Here is a 25,619-nt window from a genome sequence, read left to right on the forward strand (position 1 = left end):
GTATAAGCTGGATAATTATTACACATATTTATTACATGTAGATACTTACATTGTTTAGATTATTGCGCATATTTAAAGAATGTAGTAAGTTATAATGTTACAATTGGCACCAATGATGTCATAATGATGTCATAAAATGATGTAACGATGTTATCTGAGGCTGGAATATATCATTCTCTGTTACATAAATGATAAAGCGTGAAATGATTTTGTGCCAAAACAATTAATTTTATGATGTATGAAGTGTTAATCTTTGTTGTAATGAGGGTGATAATTCTGTTATGCTGATATTGTAATAGGAACCAGTTAGTCTGTTGGAAAGATACAAAAACAGAATTTTGAGTTTGCTGCCAAAACAAAAATAAAGTATATTTTGAAGTGGAAACACGTTCTTTCTGAAGTGTAATCTTAAGTGCATTTAGATTATGCAATTATGGCAAATTGATTAGTGAGTGATGTTTCAATTTTTCTTCTTTTTTATTAAAAATACTTTGAGAAAAAGATGCATACTCACTAAATTAGTAAAAAGTAGATATTAACGATCACCTTTGGTACATTTTACTCAAGTACGATTTGAGATTACAGTCAAACCTGTGTTAAACCACCTCTGAACCAAGACCATCTTATAAATAAAGGTCACTTATAACAACTTCATTGATCAAATAGAACAGGGAAACCTCCAAATAAAGACCACTTGTCTAAAAAGGACATGTTCAGTCTTTCCCTTTGGATGACCTTTAATTAAAGGTTTGACTGTACCTGTTCCATTGACCATTACTATGCTAAATATCATAATAGCAGTATCCATCTTTCAATTTGATTATAAATCTACTCATCACCTTTAGTGAAAATTTTGAAATAATATATCAACTGACTATCAAATAGTGCAGACCATGGCATTGTGCCAGCTAATCTTCTGTTCGCATTGTTCGATTCAGCTGCAGCCAACAGGGTAAATGTATAAAAACAATAAAAAGACAAACAATGTGACAATACAACAACACTGATCATTTTGTCTAAGAATGATTTTAAATATTGCAATTTAAAACCTGCCCATAGCAAAAAGTTACAGTGTAACCTCTTTATAGTGACCTTCTGTAGAACAATTTTACAACAGTATTGCCACAATTTCTTCCCAAAGCATGATTATTGCCTTAGACTTACGTGCTTACTTCTCTAATAAAAGAAACACCCAAAATCTTTTTCCGCCTAAGGGTGTTGACCTGTGGAGGTTTTACTGTAATGATTTCCAAGGATGGTGGTTTAATAATCATGTTTTATTGTAGGAAAATGTGAACATTGTTAGTTACACCTTTGAAGAATGATGATTATAATGGAGAGAACATAAAATGTGTTGTACTTGGCAAGACTTGTGACAATGTTTGTCATAATTGTGGATTTTCACCTGGTGCTTTCCCTCTCTTTGAACATGTTTACGTCTTTTACCTTGTGTTTACTTCTTTTTACCTCGTAATAATATATATAGAACACCCTTCCAAAAAAAAGTAACAGTTATTCATTCATGCATTAGTGTAGGTAATTATGAAATGTTATTGACCGAAAGAATTTTCCTTGAATTATGAATATGATTTTGGAAATATGTAGTTGAGAAAGAATATATTGCTCAGATACACTTAATTTAAGTGCGACATGATCTATGAAAAGTGAACTATGAACTAAAAGATAGGAGAATAAATATATTGGTTATCATGAAAGAATTTTAGTGGGATTTGTAACCATAAGTTGCCACCAAGAATTGATATGATAAGATTTAATTTATTTCATGATTGGCATGATTTATATATCATAACTTACATTTTGATAGTACTTTAGAAGGAAATCTTTATTGCAAGTTGGTGTTGACTTTTGTTAAGATTCCATTTGAAAAGAAGTTGTTGAAAATGGCGGATTAGTGGAGAAAAGGAAGTTTGTTTATTTTAAGGATATGTCATATTTTATTATGTGGTTTGTTTTTAAATAGCACCTGGTTTATTGTAAAGTTTACATACACACACACCTATAATTTGATGTAAGTCATCTTGGATTGTTTGCGTATATTTAAATCATATAAAGGAAAAGGAAATATTAATGGGTGACTGATTTTTCAAATTTTCATTGGATTGTATACGCACGATATGACTCTATAGTCTATACTATATTTAAGGATATTTAACTCTGTCACATCAAATACGTGTAAAACTTCGGAAATTGAATATTTTATTGTCACATTTTGATACCTGAAACTAGAGGGAATATGTAAATGAAAGAATTTAAAGGGAAAAATTTAAATACAGCAGTAACTGTTGGATAAAAGTCTTAGTGTCTGATGAAGCAGAAGTGGACATAAAATAATAGTTATAAAGTTAGCGACATATTTCATGTGTATCGAAAAATATTTGAAATATTTTCTATTTGTGTAAACATGACAGTGTGGATTTACTCTGATATGTAAACATGAATTTTTTTGGGTCTCCTACCATCAACATTGTGTATTGTAAAAATGATTTGAAATAAAAGTTTACTACGTTGTGTTAATTGGATTTGAATTATTGAGGAATTTCGAAATCATTAAGGAATGAGTTACATGTGTACCAGTATATGTTGAAATTTTATTGTTTGAAATATGGCAGAATTATGTAAAAATAGCTCCAGACTATTACATTATGTAGAACAATAGATATTGAATATTTGAAAAATTGATGGAAGAAATATGCCTTAAATCATAATGTGTTGGATATAAGATTATTCATTCTTGAAATTTATTGTAATTGAAATATATTGATGATGATAATGGAGATTTTGTTTTTGAGGAGTGATTGGTATGTTATAATCTAGTCGATAAATCAAGACTATAACATTATAATATATACAAAAAGTCCAATTTCTGGCAGGAATAAGAAGATAAAAGAGATTCTTAGAATGATGAATAGTGTCTGTGATTGATTCCTGTTTATTTGAAAGTTGTTTGTTAATCAAACGAGGGAGCGCTTGATTTATTTGTAGAAGGGAAGAATTTGTTGATTCTGTAGACAAGGTTAAGGCAGGATGGAGGATAGGGTATGTCAGAAATCAGCAGACAATATTTGTGAAAGAATGATGAGTTACTCAACTTACATATTGTAAGTATAATTGAGCCACGTCATGACAAAACCAACATAATGTGTTTGCGACCAGCATGGATCCAAACCAGCCTGCACATCTGCACAGGCTGATCAGGATCCATACTGTTCGCTTACAAACCCTATAACAAGTAGAGAAACTGATAGCGAACAGCATGGATCCTGATCAGACTGCGCGGAAGCGCAGGCTGGTCTGGATCCATGCTGGTCGCAAACCCATTATGTTGGTTTTGTCGTGACGTGGCTCATATACAGTCAGTCAAGATCATAGGGAAGTTTGTTTACAAATTTATGACTAAATATGTGTATCACTTTATTTTGTTTTCCTGATCAGTATAATTATGTGTATAATTAATACTAATAATCAAGATCAAGGCGGTTTCAAATCAGGATGTAAATTTGTTGATTAAATGTTATTGCATTATTAATTATGGCTTGAACGAGAGTTAAATTACAGAAATGTCAATATAGGCTTCACAAATTCTTTTATTCTTGTATACGTATATACATCAACCCAGGGTTTTCTTGCAGGGTGGGCTTCAGGGTACCCTTATATGACCACCATTGCTTCATAAGCAATATATATGCAAATGATTTATCTTCTGCTACCTTTACTGTAAGACAGTGATGAACCAAAACTTTTCTTGACTGGTATACAAGTTCATATAGATAATTTTTGAGAGAAAAAGTTTGTTTGTTTGTTTGATTGGGTTTTACATCACACCAACACAGTATAGGTCATATGGCAACGTTCCAGCTTTACTGGTGGAGGTAGACCCTCTGTTGCCCTTCTGTGCATTATTTCAGGCACATACGGGCACCCAAGTAGAACCACCGACGTTCCGTAAGCTAGCTGGATAGCTTCCTCACATGAAAGATTCTAAAGTTCCTGTCTTGATACGTCAACTCACAGCGAAGAGGGGCTTGTGGTTTGAAGTCAACAACCTTAACCATTCCACCAGGGAGAAAATGACTGATGGAACATAGAGTGAAACTATAATGCATCACCTTCAAGCCTTTAAGCTGATAAAAATATTGAATATAATGCATTTGAGGCTTAAATTGTTTGTTTACATTAAACTGTAAAGGGTGCCATTCAGACTTGTGTCTGTTTGTTTGTAAGATATCAGGGGATTACACACAGAAGTTGATTAAAATAGACACTGAAATAAGGTCAAGTACCTTTATATTGCTTTCTTTTTCATATAATGTTGTCAGAAAAAATTAAAGGCGATTAAAGTAATAAAGATAAATGAGATAATTTTCTGTACAATGTTTTCATAATATTTCTGGTTACTTATCATAGTATGTATAGACGATTGTTTACTAAACAAAGGATTTAGATAATGTCCGTCTTTGATGAACAAAAAAGCCATGATAAGTTCTGATGAAGCCTGAAAAAATCCTGAAAGAAAATTATGGGTCATTAGCCGAGTGGATCAAAATGGATTAAATAAGATAAGAGGGTAATTGGTAATATAGGTAAAAGTAAACGTGAATCTGTCAATTTTAGTTTATTACATACATGTACTAGGTGTTCTGTAGAAGTTATATATCTATATTATTTTGTTTGAAGTGCTTTATTAATGCTGTAATAATTCTTACTGCCAGTGGAGTACATATGTTTTGAATATAAAAATGATATTTGGATTACCTGCATCATGTACAATTATGTAGAGCTGTCATGATAGGAATAATTTCTAATAATATCATTGATATTTTTTATTGATCGATAATCAATAAACATCTGATAAAAATCTATATTTTGAATACTAAATAAAATGTCTAGAAATTATGAAAATTCACAAAAAAACATATACAGAAGTAGGTATCCATGTGTGGAAACTATGCTGTTCACAGTAACCTAATGGAAATATTTCATAGCAGTGAAGATCGAGGGAGAAAAAAATTCCATTCAATAGCATTTATATACAAGACATGTCATAATTGTATAAATTTTTACTGAAATCATTTTAACGAGTATGACAGTGAATTATAGACAATTAATTATAATAAGTTATAATCGTTATTGTAATATCAGTGAATCGTTGATATTTGTCATCCGATATTAATATTATATCTTGGATGATGCTTTGCACTAAATCTATGACAGCTGTAAAATTATGATTTGTATTATGTTGAAATCAGTATGCACAACATGAGATAATTATCATATGCATGTTTTAAATAATGATGATGAAAATTTCATAATATTATTATATACCGAAAATAAAATTCTGGGTTTTCTGCTCATTATGAGCTGTTAAAGGAAGGGGGCACTAATTTTGGTAATGACTTATTGTGCATTAGCAGCGTTAAGTTTAATTAGATATACAAATTTATTGACAAGGTTTCCTGTAAAGATGATTGTATCATTTATTTCTCATGATCAATTAAGTCTTGTTATTCATGGTCACAACCCCTTGAACTTGTATGTTTAAATAGTTGTTAAACAATACAATATGTACGCAGTGACATTTTCAAATTTTTACTGAACGCGGAAAACTTTTTAAGTCCAGATCCAGATGGTGCTGTTAATAGCCGATAGTTACTGTTGTTTATTTTTAGCTGAAGGATATCTGTTATGTGAAGATTAATCAATTAAAAGTACATTAATAGTGATAAACAGATTGAAGTCATTACATGATATAATAGGCGTTTATCTTGTGACAGTGAGTGCATGTAGTGCTCTCTTCAAAGATGCTTATAAAGTGCCTGGAAAACTTAAAATTGAAACAAAGCATCGAACACTGAGCTATAATATAGACCTACAAGGGACTTATATAAAAAATTGAAGGACAGATATTGAATGTTTTAAAAGGATTTAAATTATATTGTTTTTGTTGATTTGTGTATAAATATAATTATATTCTGATATAATAAATTTTGACATGGTGCATAAGGAAAGGAGGAAGAAATCTGTTTTTAAATTTTGGTAATTATCATACATTATAAATAATCAAATAATTTATATTGTATTGATAAAAATTCTGTAGTAATTTAAATAGGCAGCTGGTGGTACTATTATTATTCTGTTCACCTTCAATTTATTATAATGAGGGAATTAAATTTCAATAACTTCATAATTGCTAGTTTCACAAAACTAGGAAATTTGAATTCAATTAAAAAAAAAATACATAAAAAATCATAATTTAGTTTTTGACAAACATGCAGTAGTAGATTATAATGATTTTAACACAGATTATTAAACAATTATTGTTCACTTTTGAATTAAATACATGTTCATCCTGCTTAAGAATTGATAATGGTGTTTTAAAGATAATGGAAACAAAATTACAGTGAAAAAAGAAATATTGAAATTTTTAAATTTGTGTGTCTGTTACTATTTTAATAAAAATTAAATTTGATTTTATGTCTCCAATTATTGGGGGCGAGAGGGGGGTAAAGTATTGTCTTAGTCTATTTGTCCCGCTGTTCTGACAAATGATGTTGGGGTGGGGGGGACATCCATGGGCGATGTTTATAGATGTTTTTCAAAATGTTATTATAATATGTAGAAATGCTATAATATAGCTATTTAGATATTTTATATATGATTATTTCAATGAATTCTCAACCAATTTTCTTTTTCTTTTTTCAAATAATAACCATTTATTTTTGTATATTTTCAGGTCTGTGATAAGTTCACGATTAAAGAACTCGCAGTCCCATGAATCCTTGCTCACTACCCACAGTCCTCTACACTCGATCGACCTGACGTCCCCCGACATGGAAATACGTCCGTTACATCGTAGTATACTGACAGAGGATCATTGTTTCCAGGTGTCGACGATGCACGGGAGCAAGTATATCTCGTGCCGGACCGCTGAGGAACGAGAACAGTGGATGACTAGGTATGAATTCAGTTTTTAAATTACAGTATATTTAAAACTTCATAAGTGGTGGCAGTGGTGACGGTAGTTCTCACTCTGGATCAAGGCAGTAAGTCACATTGAATTTACCAGACGACAGTTCAGTCACCATATTTAAGGAACTTATAAGTTATTATGGAAGTACTAAAAGAATGGATAATAATAGTAAAAGTGTAACTAGGGGTCTCTGTTACAAAACCAGTTGGTGGGAAATGAGAAGAAATATGACCTTTGTTGATAATTTTTGCTTCCAAAATACAATAATGTAATATACATGTATTGTACTAAAATTTATCACAATGGAAATTAAAGTAAATATTTAATGTTGACCTATTTAAAAGACATGTTTTGTTGTTGTTTAACTGAAGCTTTGTTTTAACTCCCTGCCAGTACAGTTTATATGGTCACTGTATTGCTATGACATCTAAGTACATTTTATTTGTACTGTGTAATGCTCTTATATAATACACCACCCTATATAAGCATGAAATGGACAGGAAAAGGAATTATGTGAATTTGTTGCTTAAGCGACAACATTTCAAGTGAAATGTCCGGGGAAGAAAAGTTTGTAATAGAATAGATAATACAGGTTTTGTAAAGTCCTGTTTGTGGTTATACAGTACAAAGTTATAGTGGACCGAATGAAATGATATTAGTGCCGACTGTGGCGGTCACTACCAGTCGGAACCGGAACCCGAAATTTATTTATTATTTGAACCGCGTCATGACAAAACCAACATAATGGGTTTGCTACCAGCATGGATCCAGACCAGCCTGCGCATCCGTGCAGTCTGATCAGGATCCATGCTGTTCGCTTACAAACCCTATAACAAGTAGAGAAACTGATAGCGCTGGTCGCAAACCCATTATGTTGCTTTTGTAATGACACGGCTCATTTATAGGTCAGCTGACACTAATTCCTTTGTATAGAAGGAGCACATTTATGTAAAGTATTATTATACATGTAGATTTAAAATAAGTCAACAAGACAACGTTTATAGAAGATTTTTCAGGAAGTAGGTCCTCTGTACTTCACCTATGCAGAATAAATATTCAAAGTTTCCCTATAAGGCGATGGATATCAGTACAATATATAGAGGAAGTTATTTTTCTTTGTCAGTTTCCTTAATAGCAAGTTCCTAGTTCAATAAACTAATAGTCAGTAACATAATTATGCCTGTGAATAACATTTCTGGCTCCCTACTGATTTAACCGGACCGGACTTGATGTTTGCCCTCCATTAGTCTGTCAGTCAGTTTGTTTGCCTGTTTGTCCATTTATCCACAAAAACTGGATCAAGAGATAACGCAAAAAACTAAAAATATTTTTAAGAAACTTGAAATATGGGTAGATGGTGGCCTGGTTTACATATGCTTTAATGTAAACAAACGATGAAAGAATCAATGTTTCATGTTAATGGCACTTCTATGCAGTTTCATGCTTTTAGCAATCATCAGGTACAAATTGGGTTCATTAAGTAAGGGGGAATAACCACTTCCACTTGATATAGTCATGTTTTTAATGTATACATTAAATTATTTTTTCTAGTTTTTTTTCTTCTAGTTTACGTCGTACAGCCAACCCACAGCAAGAGAATAACCGTCGAAGTGAATCTTCCCTGAAAGTCTGGGTACAGGAGGCCAAAAATGTTCCGTCAAAGAAAAGGTAAATATCTGGGTGAAGCATTCAGGGTTATTCCTTAATTCAGAATTTTCAGTGTTAAATCATATATTTCAGTATGACACTATATAAAACTGGTTATTTTCTTATGATTGAATAATTCTTGTATCCGGAATTGGCTAACAAGAACTAATAACCCCAATTGTTGATGTGGTTTATCAACAAACCCCCTTAGATCAACTAACCCACTTCGGTGAACCTACCCAGCTAGTGCATATGCTTATGCTTTGCTCAACTAGCCCACTTCACATAAAAGAAATGCTAGATTTAGGGATTTATCAATAATTTTCGGTTGGTCTTTACTATTTTTCCATTCAAATTATAATTGGAACAAGAATTTTTTACAAAAACTGCACTCGGAATATTATCTAACCAGGAAGTTTAAATGATAATCTTTTTACTGTGGGTTAATATGGTATAACATCAAGGTTAATCTAGATAATACACTGACCTGGGGCTGAATGCAGAGAAAACATCTGATAATTTATAGATAAGAGAAAAATCACAACAAGTAATTATCTTGTGTGTATCTTGTTGTATAACCAGACATAATCTACCTGGTTCCATCAGACAGGCTTTATTTTGTTACCTAGACAAATCTGGTAAATTAGAATTAGTCACTATCTGCAGCTATTACCTGAGTTTCTAGCCTGGTTTTACACTAAATTTAACATGCCTTGCAAAACCAGTCTGAAAATAACAACTTTTGATTGGTTGATTGTGTAACATAAATTTTTGAAATTGACCAATTGCTACTAAGGGTTTATAAACTTTAAAGTTGATTTCCTGGAGAGATGGTAGCTAGCATTTATTATTTGATATTTTAGTTCCTTAAAGTACTTAGATTACAACTTTATTATGCAACAAAAAAATATGTTGTAAAATCGTAGGTTTTACCCAGACGCAGTCATTATTTGCTCCAAAAAAAAAGGAGAAAAAGTCAAACAGTACATTTCACAGGCTTCTGTAACATAAAAATCAGCAAATTTCTGAAAGAAAGGCACTAAAAAAGAAATAGAGTATAAACATGAGGTCTCTTTATAAGAATAACATAAACATTGTCTGCTAGGCTTGTAAAAACACAGAGTTTTTTCTCATAATTATAAAGTTAGGCAATGTGTGGTGTTACGAACCACCTGTAGGAAAACTTCTACCTCTATCATGGGCAAGAAAAGTTGTTATTTTTATGACTGAAGTGTTTTGCTATGAAATGAAATAAGATATACAATACTTTTTTGTGTACAAGCACTTTATATATTTGATAAAGGAAATATAAGTTTGAAAAAAGCCCCTGCGACTTCGAGGATGAGTATTGAGGGTATAGATTTGCCCATGTTCATCTGTCCACCGCAATGTACATAGATATTTCCCCACAGGTATATATTTTTTAATATGCATGTTCATGGCACACTTCTTTCTGTCACCAAACTGTGATATCTAAGCAAAACTCAACATTTATCCTAATTCCTGAACAAAATTTGTCACCATTGAAATGAGATTTTTTGTTTGTTTCAGATATTTCTGTGAGGTATGTTTAGACAAACATCTGTACGCACGGACGTCTATCAAAACAAAGGGAGACATGCTGTTCTGGGGAGAACAATTTGAGTTTGAGTAAGCTTGCTTGTTATATAAAGTTGTGAAAATGTTGAACAAGGAACACCAATGTAGATTTTGGCTGTTCTATCCTGTTCACACCTGTTGGTTGGGTTCTGAATAACTGTATACATGTGTATTGTTACTAAGATATGTAACAAAAATAACTTGCACTCCAGTTAAGCATTTTAAGGTGAAAATTGGTCATATTAATGTGCAAAACAATGCTAGTGAAGTACTTGGCTATATACATGTATTTAGTTTAAATAGATTTAAATTATCAAGGTCAAATTAAATTGGAACCCTGCAAATTGTTCTGTAGCTTTATTGTTTGTCAAGTAGTATAAGTAAAATATAGTAAGAAGGCAATGCTTCTTTTAAAGACACTCTTCTTTTAAGTAAATCAGAAATCTCAAATAATTGTAACCAATAGAATCTTATATTGGAAAAAGGGAGGTAACCCTTTGAAGAATTTTTGTAAGATGATACAAGAATTGTCTCCCTTGGTTTTACAGCAATTTACCAACAGTGGAGTTTTTAATAGTGAATCTGTATAGAGAAGCAGACAAGAAGAAGAAGAAAGACAGAAACACATTAATAGGTAACTCTTCCTGTGATGTATATGATCTTTTACATTAATTGCTCGTAAAAGAAGTAAATTTTGGACTATAATTATAGTATGTGCACTAAGTTGACTTTTAAACCATAGCCTGCTTGCAGCTGCTGAATCTACCCATGTGACTAGTGCAGACCAAGATCAAGCCTACAAATCAGTGCCGTCTGGTCATGGTCATGGTCTGCAATGTCTGAAATGCATCCGTGCAGTCTGTCCAGGCTTTATACTGTTGGCAGCTCAATTTTTGTTTTTTGATAATTGAAATCCCTTGAACTTTGAATGGACTGTTTCAAATTCAAAGCTGGGCAGATCCATTATAGAAATATAGCAGGTTAAGGGTTAATATAATTTAGACTACACTTTATATGGCTGGTGCTGATTGGTTAATTTGTCTTTATGTTTCAGGTTACTCAAAAATACCTATATGTGATATTAGTAACAGACAATATGTCGAGAGATGGTGAGTTCTTTTAACAGCATTTTGATTTTAATAAACAAAAACAATGAGATAGTTTAAAAAATGGTTACCGATTTCTATCAGCCTGACACCTGGCATAGTTGTAGGAGTTGGGAGGTACATGGTATGCAAGCAAAAGGTGTTTCATAAGTCAGAAATGGCTGGCCCTTTCAGTAGGGGTGACACTATATTTAATAAACAAGACCTTTACCTTTTAAGCAGGTCAAAAACGAAAGACATATATTTTCTTTGAAATTTATTTACGTATTTGACAAAAGATCCTTATCAGAGTGATAATATTAATATAGGATGTGATATCACATCACACATAAAAGTAACAAAATTCAATGTAACTGTCACACCGATATTTCGGATGCATAAGATAATTGAAAACGTAATATACATATTAATGATAATTGGAAATGTAATATGATAATATTCATAATGATAATTGGAAGTGTAATATAATAATATGCATAATGATAATTGGAAATGTAATATAATAATATACATTGGAAATGTAATATAATAATTGGAAAATTTATATAAACAAAATTTCTCTAATGGATACTAAATACACAAATTTTCTATACCTATTATTCTTTGTCCATTTTATTTTTCGAAGAGATTTTTAGTCACCATATGTTGGCAAGGGCTTATTCTTCGATTGAAATACCTGGGAAAAACACATTTGAATAGTCCAAATTTAATTTAAAACAGGACATGGATATTCTACAAAATTAGGTTCAAATAAAAATGTTCGAAGTTTGAATAAAAAAAGTGTTTATGTATATTTTTAGGTTTGCGACAAGTTCCGGAACAGTTGGTAAAGGAGGGAAAGAGAACAAGATCGATCTTCCTTTGATACGTCTGAAAGTTCGTCACCAAACTGTTCAAATACTTCCTGTTGATCTGTATAAAGATCTCTCTAATGTAAGTATGTTACTGGAATAATAAAATGTTAATTTATACCCTCAAACCTGAGCTTAAAACCACTCTAAATACACTTCATGTAAAGAAAATGTTTCTTTAAAGACAGTCATTTTGCTCAAGTTTTGACAAGTTTTTATGCAGGGTTATATATGTTATGAAAGACCACTTTTCAACAAAGACCAGCAACCGTTGATTTTCTCTGACACCTCGCCGGTCACGTTCACAGCATGTTGGACTGTATTTGTTGCTTGTATATGTTTTAAAGACATAATTATTGATAATTAAAATATTTTTATTCTCATCTGAAATGAAGATTATTTTTCTTTAGATATAAACATAAAAGTAAAATTTATTAAAATCTATAATTGGCATATCCACGAGGTTATAATAATGTTTGAATTTTGCTTTCTCAATTCAAGAAATTGGCATTTGTCAGACAGCGTAAAATTTAAAAATTATAGAGTGCTTTACCATCAATTAAAATATGTTGATAAGAATTGTTTTTTTTTTTCCTACCATTTTCATGACAAACTTGATTATTATTTTTACAGTATTTGAAAGAAAATTATGTACAATTGTGTGAGAGCCTGGAACCACTTCTCAGCATCAAGGACAAGGAAGAGATTGCAAAAACTCTTGTCAATATCATGCAGAAGCTTGACAAAGCTCAAGACTTCCTGTCAGAGCTTGTAATGGCCGAAGTGTTGCGTCTTGGTAAGTTTAATGATTTACCACTTTTTAATGGACATGTCCATTTTTCTTTCCGGACAAGCCCATTAATCTTTAGCAGGGTAAGGGTTATAAAAGTACTTTTATATTTATTTTTCAATACCATGACAATGACAAGTATTGAGCATAAAACTTGGCCAGTCTGCTCAAGGCCAGCCTGATATAGGTCAGCATGCTCTAGGTCAGTCTGCTCAAGGCTAGCCTGCTCTAACTTTGATTAAGCATTCAACATTTTACTGTTTCCTTGCCAACACTGATGATATTCTGGTACACCAAAAATTAGCAGGAAATAAACTGAACCAGCTGATAGCAAAAACTAGTGTGTTAGATAATTATTTTTAGTTTAGATCCTATTGATAGTCTCAGCTTCATTTCTTTAATTTTCATTTTAATGACTGTGCTAAAACAATAATCTGGAAATTTTATCTTTCAGACAACAAAGATTTGATATTTAGAGGTAACAGTATTGCCACAAAGTCAATGGAAGCTCATATGAAATTGGTTGGAGAAAAGGTAAGAAGCTCAAAAACAATGTTTGTAAAATTATAAAAATATGTATGTTAATTGCTGAAATTCTTTTCCAAAATATTATCATGCTGTATGACATTTCAGAAATCTTTTAGGAAAAAAAAATAATAAAATTTTCTATTATATTTCTAGAGTGTTAAGACAATTTCTAAGGCAGTTTTTGTTTTTCATGTTCAATTTGAAATTTATCCTTATTAGTCCCCTACCGGTTTACCGGAGGGGACTTTAGGTTTACCCTCCGTCTGTCTGTCCGTCCATCCGTCCGTCCGTCCGTCAGTCCGTCAGTCCGTCCGTCCACAAAACTGGATCCCGCGATAACACAAAAAGTACTGAAAATATTTTAACGTAGTCCCCTACCGGTTTACCGGAGGGGACTTTAGGTTTACCCTCCGTCTGTCTGTCCGTCTGTCCGTCCGTCAGTCCGTCCGTCCACAAAACTGGATCCCGCGATAACACAAAAAGTACTGAAAATATTTTAACGAAACTTGATATATGGATAGATGGCAGTATGGAGATTATGCACGTCTTTTATTTTTCTTCCTATGTTGAAAATTCTGGTTGCTATGGCAACAAATAGACTGAAAATATGGCAAATTTTACACATAACCTGGATCCCGCAATAACGCAAAAGGTACTGAAAATATTTTTATGTAGCTTTATATATGGATAGATGGCAGTATGGAGATTATGCATGTGTTTTTCTTTTCTTCCTATGTTGAAAATTCTGGTTGCTATGGCAACAAATAGACTGAAAATATGGCAAATTTTACACATAACCTGGATCCAGTGATAACACAAAAAGTACTGAAAATATGTTTATGAAACTTGACATATGGGTGTATGGCAGTATGGAAATTATGCACATCCTTTTCTTATCTTCCTATGTTGAAAATTCTGGTTGCTATGGCAACAAATAGACTGAATTTCAAGATTTCTGATTCTAGTTTTTAATTTTTTTCACTATAAGTTCTTTATTTCTTAAGGTATTTTCTTCAAACATTAAATATAAGTTGCTTGTAATCAACCACATCATATGTGACAAGGTTTACAACTCTAGCACAAAAATTATCAGAATTACCTCCCTTGAACTTAAAATTTTCATGAAAAAACATTGTTGTTTTTTTAATAACTTCTTTTTCTGAATGTATCTACTTCAAACTTCATATAAATGTTTCTTATTATCACTCAACATTTGTGAGTGTTCAATACTCTAGCAAGACTATTTCCAGAATTATGCCCCTTTTGAACTTAGATTTTTTTTTTTGAGAAATTGGTAATTTTTACTCCAACTTCTCCAATTGTGATAGGATTTTAAAAATGTTATATTTTGATAACAGGGATGTTTAAAAAATAACTTTAGAGTGTCCTTCAGTCCGTCTGTCTGTACATAAAAACTGTTTCCTGTGATCACTTTTAAAGAACTTTTTCAACAAATTTACTTAAAATAGGAACATAAGTGAATGGCCAATGGCCCTTCAGAATGTTGCTTGGGCTCTTACCGGTAGGGGACTTATGGATTGCTTGCAATACTATGATAATTGCTTGTTTAATTTGTATCATACATTGGGTGACTTTGTGCGGACAATTATTGAGGGTTTATCCTAATGTTATTTGTTTCAGTATTTAAACGATACATTGGGTGACTTTGTGCGGACAATTATAGAGAGTTTATCCTAATGTTATTTGTTTCAGTATTTAAAAGATACATTGGGTGACTTTGTGCGGACAATTATAGAGAGTTTATCCTAATGTTATTTGTTTCAGTATTTAAAAGATACATTGGGTGACTTTGTGCGGACAATTATAGAGAGTTTATCCTAATGTTATTTGTTTCAGTATTTAAAAGATACATTGGGTGACTTTGTGCGGACAATTATAGAGAGTTTATCCTAATGTTATTTGTTTCAGTATTTAAAAGATACATTGGGTGACTTTGTGCGGACAATTATAGAGAGTTTATCCTAATGTTATTTGTTTCAGTATTTAAAAGATACATTGGGTGACTTTGTGCGGACAATTATAGAGAGTTTATCCTAATGTTATTTGTTTCAGTATTTAAAAGATACATTGGGTGACTTTGTGCGGACAATTATAGAGAGTTTATCCTAATGTTATTTGTTTCAGTATTTAAAAGATACATTGGGTGACTTTGTGCGGACAATTATAGAGAGTTTATCCTAATGTTATTTGTTTCAGTATTTAAAAGATACATTGGGTGACTTTGTGCGGACAATTATAGAGAGTTTATCCTAATGTTATTTGTTTCAGTATTTAAAAGATACATTGGGTGACTTTGTGCGGACAATTATAGAGAGTTTATCCTAATGTTATTTGTTTCAGTATTTAAAAGATACATTGGGTGACTTTGTGCGGACAATTATAGAGAGTTTATCCTAATGTTATTTGTTTCAGTATTTAAAAGATACATTGGGTGACTTTGTGCGGACAATTATAGAGAGTTTATCCTAATGTTATTTGTTTCAGTATTTAAAAGATACATTGGGTGACTTTGTGCGGACAATTATAGAGAGTTTATCCTAATGTTATTTGTTTCAGTATTTAAAAGATACATTGGGTGACTTTGTGCGGACAATTATAGAGAGTTTATCCTTATGTTATTTGTTTCAGTATTTAAAAGATACATTGGGTGACTTTGTGCGGACAATTATAGAGAGTTTATCCTAATGTTATTTGTTTCAGTATTTAAAAGATACATTGGGTGACTTTGTGCGGACAATTATAGAGAGTTTATCCTAATGTTATTTGTTTCAGTATTTAAAAGATACATTGGGTGACTTTGTGCGGACAATTATAGAGAGTTTATCCTAATGTTATTTGTTTCAGTATTTAAACGATACATTAGGTGACTTTTGTGCGGACAATTATAGAGGGTTAATCCTAATGTTATTTGTTTCAGTATTTAAACGATACATTAGGTGACTTTGTGTGGACAATTATAGAGGGTTAATCCTAATGTTATTTGTTTCAGTATTTAAACGATATATTAGGTGACTTTGTGCGGACAATTATAGAGGGTTAATCCTAATGTTATTTGTTTCAGTATTTAAACGATATATTAGGTGACTTTGTGCGGACAATTATAGAGAGTTTATCCTAATGTTATTTGTTTCAGTATTTAAACGATACATTGGGTGACTTTGTGCGGACAATTATAGAGAGTGAGGATGATTGCGAGGTGGATCCCACCCGTGTCCCAATTCCGTCCATGTTAACACGTCATCAAGCTAATCTTCGTATGTACTGCGATATGGTCTGGAGTAAAATCACCACATCATCGTCTTTCTTTCCCTGGTATGTTATTTCCTCGTTGAACTATTATTGTGATCCTCATTCGACTCGTTGAACTATTATTACAATCCTCATTCAACTATCATTACCATCCTCATTCAATAATTATTACAATCCTCATTCAGTTAGCATTACGATCCTTGTTCAACTATTATTAAGATCCTTGTTCAACTATTATTACGATCTGCATTCAACTTTTCATTACAATACAGGTTCAAATATCATTTCTTGGTTTTATTTCAGTAGCATTGCTTTTGGCATAGGTACTGTGACATTTTTGCAGGTTGTTTGGTAGTTGTTGATAATTGATGAAAATAATTATAGAATTTTCCTTGCATTAAGGTGAAATAATTTACTTTATTTAAAGCTTGTTTTTATATAATGTATAAAGGTTTGTTTATGTAAGCTCCAATTTAACAACTTAAAAACTTAATTTTTTTTTTTTTTAAATATTAACAGTGAGTTACGAACAGTGTTCACAAGATTTCGAGGGTGTTGCGAAGGAGAAGGCAAAGGTGACTTTAGCGACAACCTTATCAGTGCTTCCATATTTCTACGATTTTTATGCCCAGCAATTCTTTCACCGAGTTTGTTCCACCTTACGCAAGAATATCCCAACGAGAAAGCTGCCAGAAATCTCACACTTATTGCCAAAACTATACAGACTTTGGCAAACTTTTCAAAGTATGTTCTTCTCAGTCTTCATGTGATAAACTATTAAATTATTTTACAGCACAAGACTCTGCAACACACTTAAAATGATAAAGATTAACCTCTCTTTTTATATACATGTATATATTTAAAAATATATATACATTGAACTTTCCCTACAGGAACTTATGATCTGTCCAATGTGAATGTGAGTGATTTTATGAATTGAAGTCAATAATGTAGGCTTTGGTCAGATTTGGTAAATGGTGTTAAATAATTTCACTTTTAGCATAGAAGCAATCAAACCTCTGTTTAGTAAAACATTTGTTATGTCAAACCTCTGCTTAGTCAAACTTCTGCTTCTTTAAGCTGGAGACATTAGGTTCTTATATCTCTGTAATAGTGTAAAAATGTTTAATTAAATTTTCATCGCAAGAGTTAACAAAGAATCACAGATTAATAAGCAGTTGAAAATTAAAACTTTCTTATGTGGTCATATGTTTCATATTTTTATAATGGTTTTCACAGGTTTGGTAGTAAAGAAGAGTATACGACATTCATGAATGATTTTGTGGATGAAGAATGGTGCAATATGAAAGATTTCCTTCATAAAATCTCTGTAAGTTACGATTTTGTTTTAAAATCTAGTAATTTTAAATGATTATGGATATATGTTTCAGTGAAGCATGCATATTTATTTGGAGTATTGAATCTCAATACTATCAAGTTCAAATGGCAGTTGACCAGCTAAACTGATGTACGAGGACCTTGGTTGCTTTCCTTTATGTATTATAATTGGCAAGTATGGCAACTTAGTAGAACCACTGACCTTTGCAAGATAATGTCAGGAAGTGTTTATTTTGCAAATAGCTTACAAGTAACTTGTAAAGAGGGCATTTCTTCCCTTTTTCTCTGATTCAAGAGACTACTATGATTAGATACACTATTTATGCCAGTCCCCTAGCTTAGCTCAATAGGGAGAACACTTGCTCAGTAATCTAGGTGTAGCTGATTTGATCCTCAAGTTAGGTGAAATCTCTCCTTGACCATTGACCTAGAAACATGGAGTATAATGGTCATTTGTCTCTCACTGCTGATTCAGAAATCATCTTTGATTAGTTGTCGGTCACTTGCAGAGAAATTGGTAATAACTGGTTAATTTTAACCAGGAAAGCAGATAAAGTAGATAGGCCATCTAGATATAATAAAATGTGTTAAAATTAGTGTAGTAAGAGCCACAAAAAACAAACAGACAAAACAGATAACATGTATTATGACACTGATTTCTTTTTGTTGCAGTCTGCCGACCCCAACGACAATTACACAGAGTATGATGGATTTATAGATTTTGGCAAAGAAATGTCCATTCTGCATACACTTCTCATAGATGCGCTGGAAAAAGGCACAGAGGTAGGTATCTCTAATAAATGCATTTCTTTTCTACTTTGTATGTTTTGACATTATTGAACAAAATAATCATTTATAACCGGTAGTCTGCTGACAGTAAAGTATATATCCCTGTGATCAGTGCAGAACAAGATTAGACAACTTCATGGTCTGCACTGTTGACTATCTAGTCAGTATTTTAAATTTCTCAAAAATGATAAATAAGCCGCGCCATGACAAAACCAAAGTAATGCGTTTGCGACCTGCATGGATCCAGACCAGCCTATGCATCTGCGCAGTCTGATCAGGATCCATGCTGTCCACTTACATCCCTATAACAAGTATTGATCCTGATCAGACTGTGCGGATGGGCAGGCTGGTCTGGATCCATGCTGGTCACAAATGCATTACGTTGGTTTTGTCATGGCGCGGCTCATTACTTTTTTTGTCCAAAATGGACAATTCTTTTTAAGGTATTTCACATTGTAAGCAGGGTTAAAGTTAACTTACTTTTGATGAAATCATAAATCAATTTGATGTTAGTTTACTTGCGCTATTATTTGATTAGTTATTTCTCTGAAAATATACAATAATAGAGTTAAAAGTTAAAAACAAATGTTAGAGTCAAAGAAACTTACAGTTTTATGTACTAATGTTTTGCCATCCAGTTTTTCCCATATAAAGAATTATACTTGAATGTTTAAATTATCTTGTTTCAATTTTAGGAGACGATGTCAAAACTTGACAACTTACCAAAGATACTTTCACAAATCACCAACGATCTGAAAGATCCGGATGTTTCTCAACGAAGACAGAGTAACCGAAAAAGTCAGCATTACGACAATCTAGTTAATATACAAGCCCACATTGATCACACAACGCCCTCGACGGAACTTTTAAAAGACATGTTAAGACAATGTGGTGAATCGCCCAATCAGTTGCCAATATTTGCTGTAGATAATAAAGACTCGGAATCACCTAGGGGAAGTGTTGATAATATAACTTCGAGTGATTCAAACTTAACAGAGGATAGTGTATCGTCTAAAGTGGAATTTACGCATTCAGAAGTGTCAAATGTGTCTGTCAGTTCGCGTTCCACAGTGAATGAATCTCGTGTAAATAAATCGTGGAACCAAATGGTGAGTGCTGCGGAAGTAGTGAATGGGGATTATATTGACCTTATTTCCTTCATGGACGAGGAAGGAAATCACTCATCAATAGAAATGGAACAAAATGGCAGCCAAATGTCTATAAGTCAAGTGTCAACGATAGCATCGTCTGGCTATCAGTCGTTTGGCTATAGTCAGTCTAGTTCACCAATAGATAATGCCCACCATGAAAACGGTCACGAGCCTCTTAAATCTCCAAACAATAACAGTTCATACACACACTCTACCCCATTGTCTTTCGCTAACCCGATGTATCGGCACACTCATCGGGGGATTACTAGTCATGTAAAAATGGCATCACCTATACTGCAAGCCTCTAGTAACAGTTCTTTGAGTAGTGAAGAGGCAAACACTGTGAAAAATTTTAGTCCTGTAAAAACGAAAAGACATGAAAGAGAGCACAAAGAGGCACCTGTAAAAAACATGGCGCTTCAGCTTTCGAGCATGAGTAGTTTAGACTCTGTGCCAGATAAAGATAAAATGCACCACAGTTTATCTAGCAGTAATATGTACTCCTCAGTTTCTAGTGCTGAAAGCAGGCGACTGCCAACCCACAGCAAATCAAATAACAATGTGTATTCTTTAAATGTGGAAGTAAATATGAAACCACGGCATAGCCAATCAAATAATAACGTCAGTGCTAGGTCGAAAGAGACCACGTTTTCAAATACTGTACACACGTCAAGTACACGGAAATACCCATTAGAATTACGTGCATCTAGTCCCATCTTGTCTCAATCTGTGTCGACCACGTCTAATTCAGTGAGTAACATGACAACGTATTATAATACTATAGGTAGTACACCTAGACGCGGGAATGAGCTCTCTCATAGCATGGATTTCTCGTACTCTACGCAGCGGTATGGTGATCAGATCAGAAGAACGGCCACCGATACGAGTTTGTCACAGCGTAGCTCATCTCCGTACAGTGATACAAGTGCAGCATCTTCACCAGTGTCTCCACGTAGTGGGCTGTCACCGGACGACAGCTCGTTGCTACGGCGATTGTCAGCCCAGAATGCTGTGCATATGGGAATAAGATCAGTTCAAAGAAGAATTCATGAACAGGAAAAGACCAAACAAGAAGTATGTTTTGTTTACTTTGCTTTGCTTTGCTTAAAAAGTTGAATTTTACAGCTTCAGGTCTTTTTTGTCCCTTCTAATAGAAAACCTATAGAGTGTGCCATTTACAGGCATCTTCACATCAGGATTATTTCTTTTAAATCATGCAGTTTCTCACAAAAAAAATCAATGTACATGAAGTTTTTTACTTCCTACTTTTAAAATGCTGTAATCCAAAGTAAGAGGTTAGGGGCCCTTGCACTATAAAAAGGGAGGTTAATGTTTTTAAGCTCAAGTGACAGTGAGGTTAAAGGATTTATGGATGTGTATTGTACATCCTTTATTTCTTTGTTTGCATAGTAGCTGGGTTGTACAATCATTTCTTTGTTTGCATAGTAGCTGGGTTGTACATTGTATTTGAATTGTTTGATCAAAATTTGCTCCAAGCCAGATCACTAATACATCTTCAATTCTTGGTTCCTTAAGCCCATTACTATCATATTTGTCTTAAATTGTAGCTCATTAAAAGGACCAAAGTTGGCATATACCGTATGAAGTGGAGGTAAATTATTACATGTTTTCTTTTTTTACAGTATGAAGTAGAGGTTAACATTTTGAAACAACAGTTGGAGGAGGCACAAGAACGACTGAAACATGCGGAGGACCGACTTCACGATCACGAGAAAGAAACATCGATGATCGCTTCTGAGTGGCAAATTCGTCTCGAGGAGAGCGAGGAACGTATGAGAAAACAACAGGCGGAAAAAGATGACCAGATGAAAAACATTATACAAAGGTGATTATTCTTATTTAATTACTTGATGGCATCGCTATGTATGATTAAATGTAAATGATGTCATCACGGTAGTGCAGCAACGCGTTAACTCCTATGAAATTATGCAAGGAGTTATACTGTTATTGCACTAAGGTTATGATATTTGAATAATGGTAGGAGATTATTTCTGGTAGTTGTAAGGAACTGAATGTTTTATGTGTACGAGGTTTGGGGCTGGGGCAATGACAGCAGTTCAAGATAATTTTTTAGCTTATTATAATAATCTATGTTACTTTTTCTGTTTTTTAAATTTATAACACAAGTAAGATATAATTAATAAAGTGGCTATTTTTTTTTTTTTTTTTTTTTTTGCATAAGCATTTTCAGTAAAGTTATTGTGAAATGTGGAAATGGCCATCACTAACACAATATTTTTTTTTGCATTGTGTGTAAATGTTCATATCTGATCGTACCTTTTGCTTAAATTGGCATACTAACACACCCTCCAGCCACTGGAACATTGTTTGACTGTTACTTTTTTCTCTGCATTTGAAAAAAAAATGTTTCCCTGTTTACATGTACTTTCTTTCTTAAAGCATTTGGTCATAAACCCTTTTGTTTTGTATGACAAAAATAAATCTTGTTTTTTTTTTCTTCTTTTATAATGTCTGGTTTTGTATGTTAAGTGTTGAAATATATTATTCATGCAAATTTTGAAGAGTTTGATTATTCTGAAACTAAATTATTTACATTTTATATCAAAATCGTAGAATTACCCTTTTTTTTTTTTTATAACTTTGCACATGAATTAATTATATTACTATAAGTAGTAAAAAATAAGTAATCAACTGCAATTTTTAAAAGAATTCCCTTTAATATACCTATAATATTACTATAAGAAGATAAAATAAACTGACTTTAGTAACTGTTCCGTAAAAAAAACATGTCTGCCTAATTTTCCATTCAGAGACCAGTCAGAATCAAGCTTGCCACTGATGGAGACTAACATTTGACAAAAAAATTCTGGGTCGACTGGTTCACAGTTTGTCATGGTTTGTTTTACTTGTGCATTGGAACCCTTCTGCTTTATGTGGTGCCATTTACTAGCATGTCTGCATTTTGTTTCTGACAACTTCAGTTTTCTTACATCGTAATTTTATAAAGACAAAGGTTCTCCAAATGTCTGTTTTTATATGTGCCATTAATTTTAACCTTTATTTGGAGTTGTTCCCAGGTACTTGAAGAAAAAAATGCCCTTAACCTTACCTGCTGGAACCCAAATGGGTCAGGCTTCTTTTGGTAGTTCAATTTAAAAAGCGAAATCTCTGAATTTTTTAAATGAAACTGTTCCTAAAATTCAAAGCTGGGTAAATCCATTACACAACTTTAACTGGTTAAAGGTTTGAACCATGTCTAAGCTAACAGTACTCCCTGCAGGTATATTATTGATTCAACTAGTGATAATTCTAAGAATACAAAACCTGTGGAATAACACAGCTTTTCAAATATCTATGCTCAGCTGTTATATTAAATCTATTGGCAAATTATTTGTTACAATTTGGAGAACCTTCAGAACAAAATACAATTCCGTTCACAGTGTAGAAAGCTTATCACTCCCTTCAGAAAACAACAGACAGATATTACAGCCTTTATACAAGGTTATAAAAAAATAAAACACAAAGAAAATAAGACCATAGCAACCAATCTCTCTAGCAAGTTTAATTGGCTGTATATAGGAGTATATTATCCAATGATTTTCTTGCATTCCGGAGACTGGTTTCAAAGTTTTGTTTGTTTTCTTTTTTTTTATAATCTTTCGTTACTTTGTGGTTCCTCAGCACCTTTAATATAATCAGATAGTCTATTGTTTGCTGATAAATAACATGACATTGTGTGCTTTTGCTGTTCTTGTTTTTCAACAAATTTCTTTTCAGCTTTTGTTTGAACAAATGTTTCTAGTGCATCAGTTAATCTTTGTTGTTGTTTTTTTCTGTTGTTAGGCAAACAGCTTTGTAAATAAGTGTGAATTGACTTTCTTTTGTATATAAACAAAAGATTATTTTGTGACTGACATTCTTTTGTAAGATACTGTATAATTATTATAAACAAAAGATTTTACTGTGGCTGCCATTCTTTTGTTAGATACCTGTATATAAACAAAAGATTATACTGTGGCTGCCATTCTTTTGTTAGATACCTGTATATAAACAAAAGATTATACTGTGGCTGACATTCTTTTGTTAGATACTGTATATAAACAAAAGATTATAATGTGGCTGACATTCTTTTGTTAGGTACTGTTTATAAACAAAAGATTATACTGTTGCACTGAGAAAAGGGATTTAATTATTTTCTTTTTGCTGTGTATATTGTCATAGTTTAGTTAGCAATGACCAATGGCTTGGCGACTAATGTACTTAAATCTTCTACTTTGTATTTTATTCAGGCTTTTTTGTTTCTTTTATGTTATAGTCATTATTTATAGTCAGTTGCAAACTAAATGTATGATTATATAATTCATGTATTTGTTGTTTAATGTTTTATCAGTGTTATTTGAGGGTAATTTTGTCTGAAATTTCTCACAACAGAAATGTTAATGTATGGTGGCACTCCAGGCTTGATCCATGTCTGGATGATGATATAATTTGACCTGTTGTAGACATAATATGAAAATCTTATGGCTCAGAAGTTTGGGGCTTTAGAATTCTAGAAAAATGCATATTCAAAATAAATTTGTTAAAATTTTATATAGAAACAGGGCTCGAATTTAACTTTTTTGGCCACTAGCTACTCAAAAACTTGATTTAGGGGACAGGGATTCTTATCAAATGTCAATCTACATGTAAAAAAAATAATAATGCAATATTGTCGCCATACCGACGATGTCTGGTCTAGATTATGGGCACAACAATCAGCGCAAAATATTTTAGCAACATTTCCATCGTCATCAAGTTAGTACGTAAGACTGACATGCAGTTCTTTCTCCCAATTTTAAACCGTTTTAACTGAAGGTCTGATTGTCTTTCTTTTGATAGACTGTGAATCATCTTCTGTACTCAGAGTATTGTTATCGGATGACACATTTGCTTCAGTAAGTGGGAAGAAGTTCGTTTAGACATTTTATTCCGATCACGCTTGATTAACACGGACAAAATTACATTTGGACTGGTTTAAATTTGTGTACTTTTTTAAGCGAGGTTAAGGTATAGAAAATTTAAATCAGACAGCAAGTGCGCGTATAGTTTATAACTCGGCTACCTGCGAATATTACGCCCCATTTATATTTCGCATTTTCCTGACGAGCGTTCTCAAATTTTTCTTCAACTCGCAAAAAATTGCTAGTAGTCATAAATCTAACTTGCAAAATCATTTTTATGCCCCCACAATGTGGGAGCATATAGCGTTGCACTTGTCCGTCCGTCCGTCAATCCGTCAGTCAGTCAGTCCGTCCGTCCGTCCGTCCGTACGTCCCGAAATCTTGTGAACGCAACTCCTCTTAAACCGGATGGCAGATTTTGCTTAAACTTACAGGGATGAACAACCTTAATGTGTAGATGGTAGTAAAGGAAGGAATTTTCGCTGCGACCAAATTTAACAGAATTATGGCCCTTTGTTGATTTTTTCACTAGATACTATGTAGAAATTTTGTGAACGCAACTCCTCTTAAACCGGATGGCAGATTTTGCTTAAACTTACAGGGATGAACAACCTTAATGTGTAGATGGTAGTAAAGGAAG

General features: G+C 32.8%; 1 protein-coding gene across 19 annotated transcripts in view; it reads left to right on the forward strand.

Annotated features, from left to right (window-relative positions):
- LOC132732097 (disabled homolog 2-interacting protein-like) overlaps nucleotides 1–25,619 on the forward strand; it is a 170,020-nt gene that overhangs the window by 139,859 nt on the left and 4,542 nt on the right. For 16 of the 19 annotated variants that reach the window (XM_060718443.1, XM_060718442.1, XM_060718444.1 and 13 more), the window contains 14 exons: nucleotides 6,752–6,973; nucleotides 8,555–8,656; nucleotides 10,187–10,285; nucleotides 10,783–10,868; nucleotides 11,289–11,343; nucleotides 12,141–12,273; nucleotides 12,825–12,987; nucleotides 13,436–13,515; nucleotides 16,664–16,842; nucleotides 17,299–17,523; nucleotides 18,019–18,109; nucleotides 18,790–18,900; nucleotides 19,602–21,131; nucleotides 21,701–21,903. In XM_060718443.1, the coding sequence (XP_060574426.1) occupies nucleotides 6,752–6,973; nucleotides 8,555–8,656; nucleotides 10,187–10,285; nucleotides 10,783–10,868; nucleotides 11,289–11,343; nucleotides 12,141–12,273; nucleotides 12,825–12,987; nucleotides 13,436–13,515; nucleotides 16,664–16,842; nucleotides 17,299–17,523; nucleotides 18,019–18,109; nucleotides 18,790–18,900; nucleotides 19,602–21,131; nucleotides 21,701–21,903 (3,279 nt within the window). Of the gene's footprint in view, nucleotides 1–2,753; nucleotides 3,120–5,807; nucleotides 6,055–6,751; nucleotides 6,974–8,554; nucleotides 8,657–10,186; nucleotides 10,286–10,782; nucleotides 10,869–11,288; nucleotides 11,344–12,140; nucleotides 12,274–12,824; nucleotides 12,988–13,435; nucleotides 13,516–16,663; nucleotides 16,843–17,298; nucleotides 17,524–18,018; nucleotides 18,110–18,789; nucleotides 18,901–19,601; nucleotides 21,132–21,700; nucleotides 21,904–22,849; nucleotides 22,935–25,619 lie in introns of those variants that run through there. The other 3 variants (XM_060718447.1, XM_060718454.1, XM_060718459.1) reach the window with 3 other exon arrangements.

Source organism: Ruditapes philippinarum, unplaced genomic scaffold (genome assembly GCF_026571515.1).
Source record: "Ruditapes philippinarum isolate M1 unplaced genomic scaffold, ASM2657151v2 ctg1436_1_1_1_1, whole genome shotgun sequence".
In the NCBI taxonomy this organism is placed as follows: domain Eukaryota; kingdom Metazoa; phylum Mollusca; class Bivalvia; order Venerida; family Veneridae; genus Ruditapes; species Ruditapes philippinarum.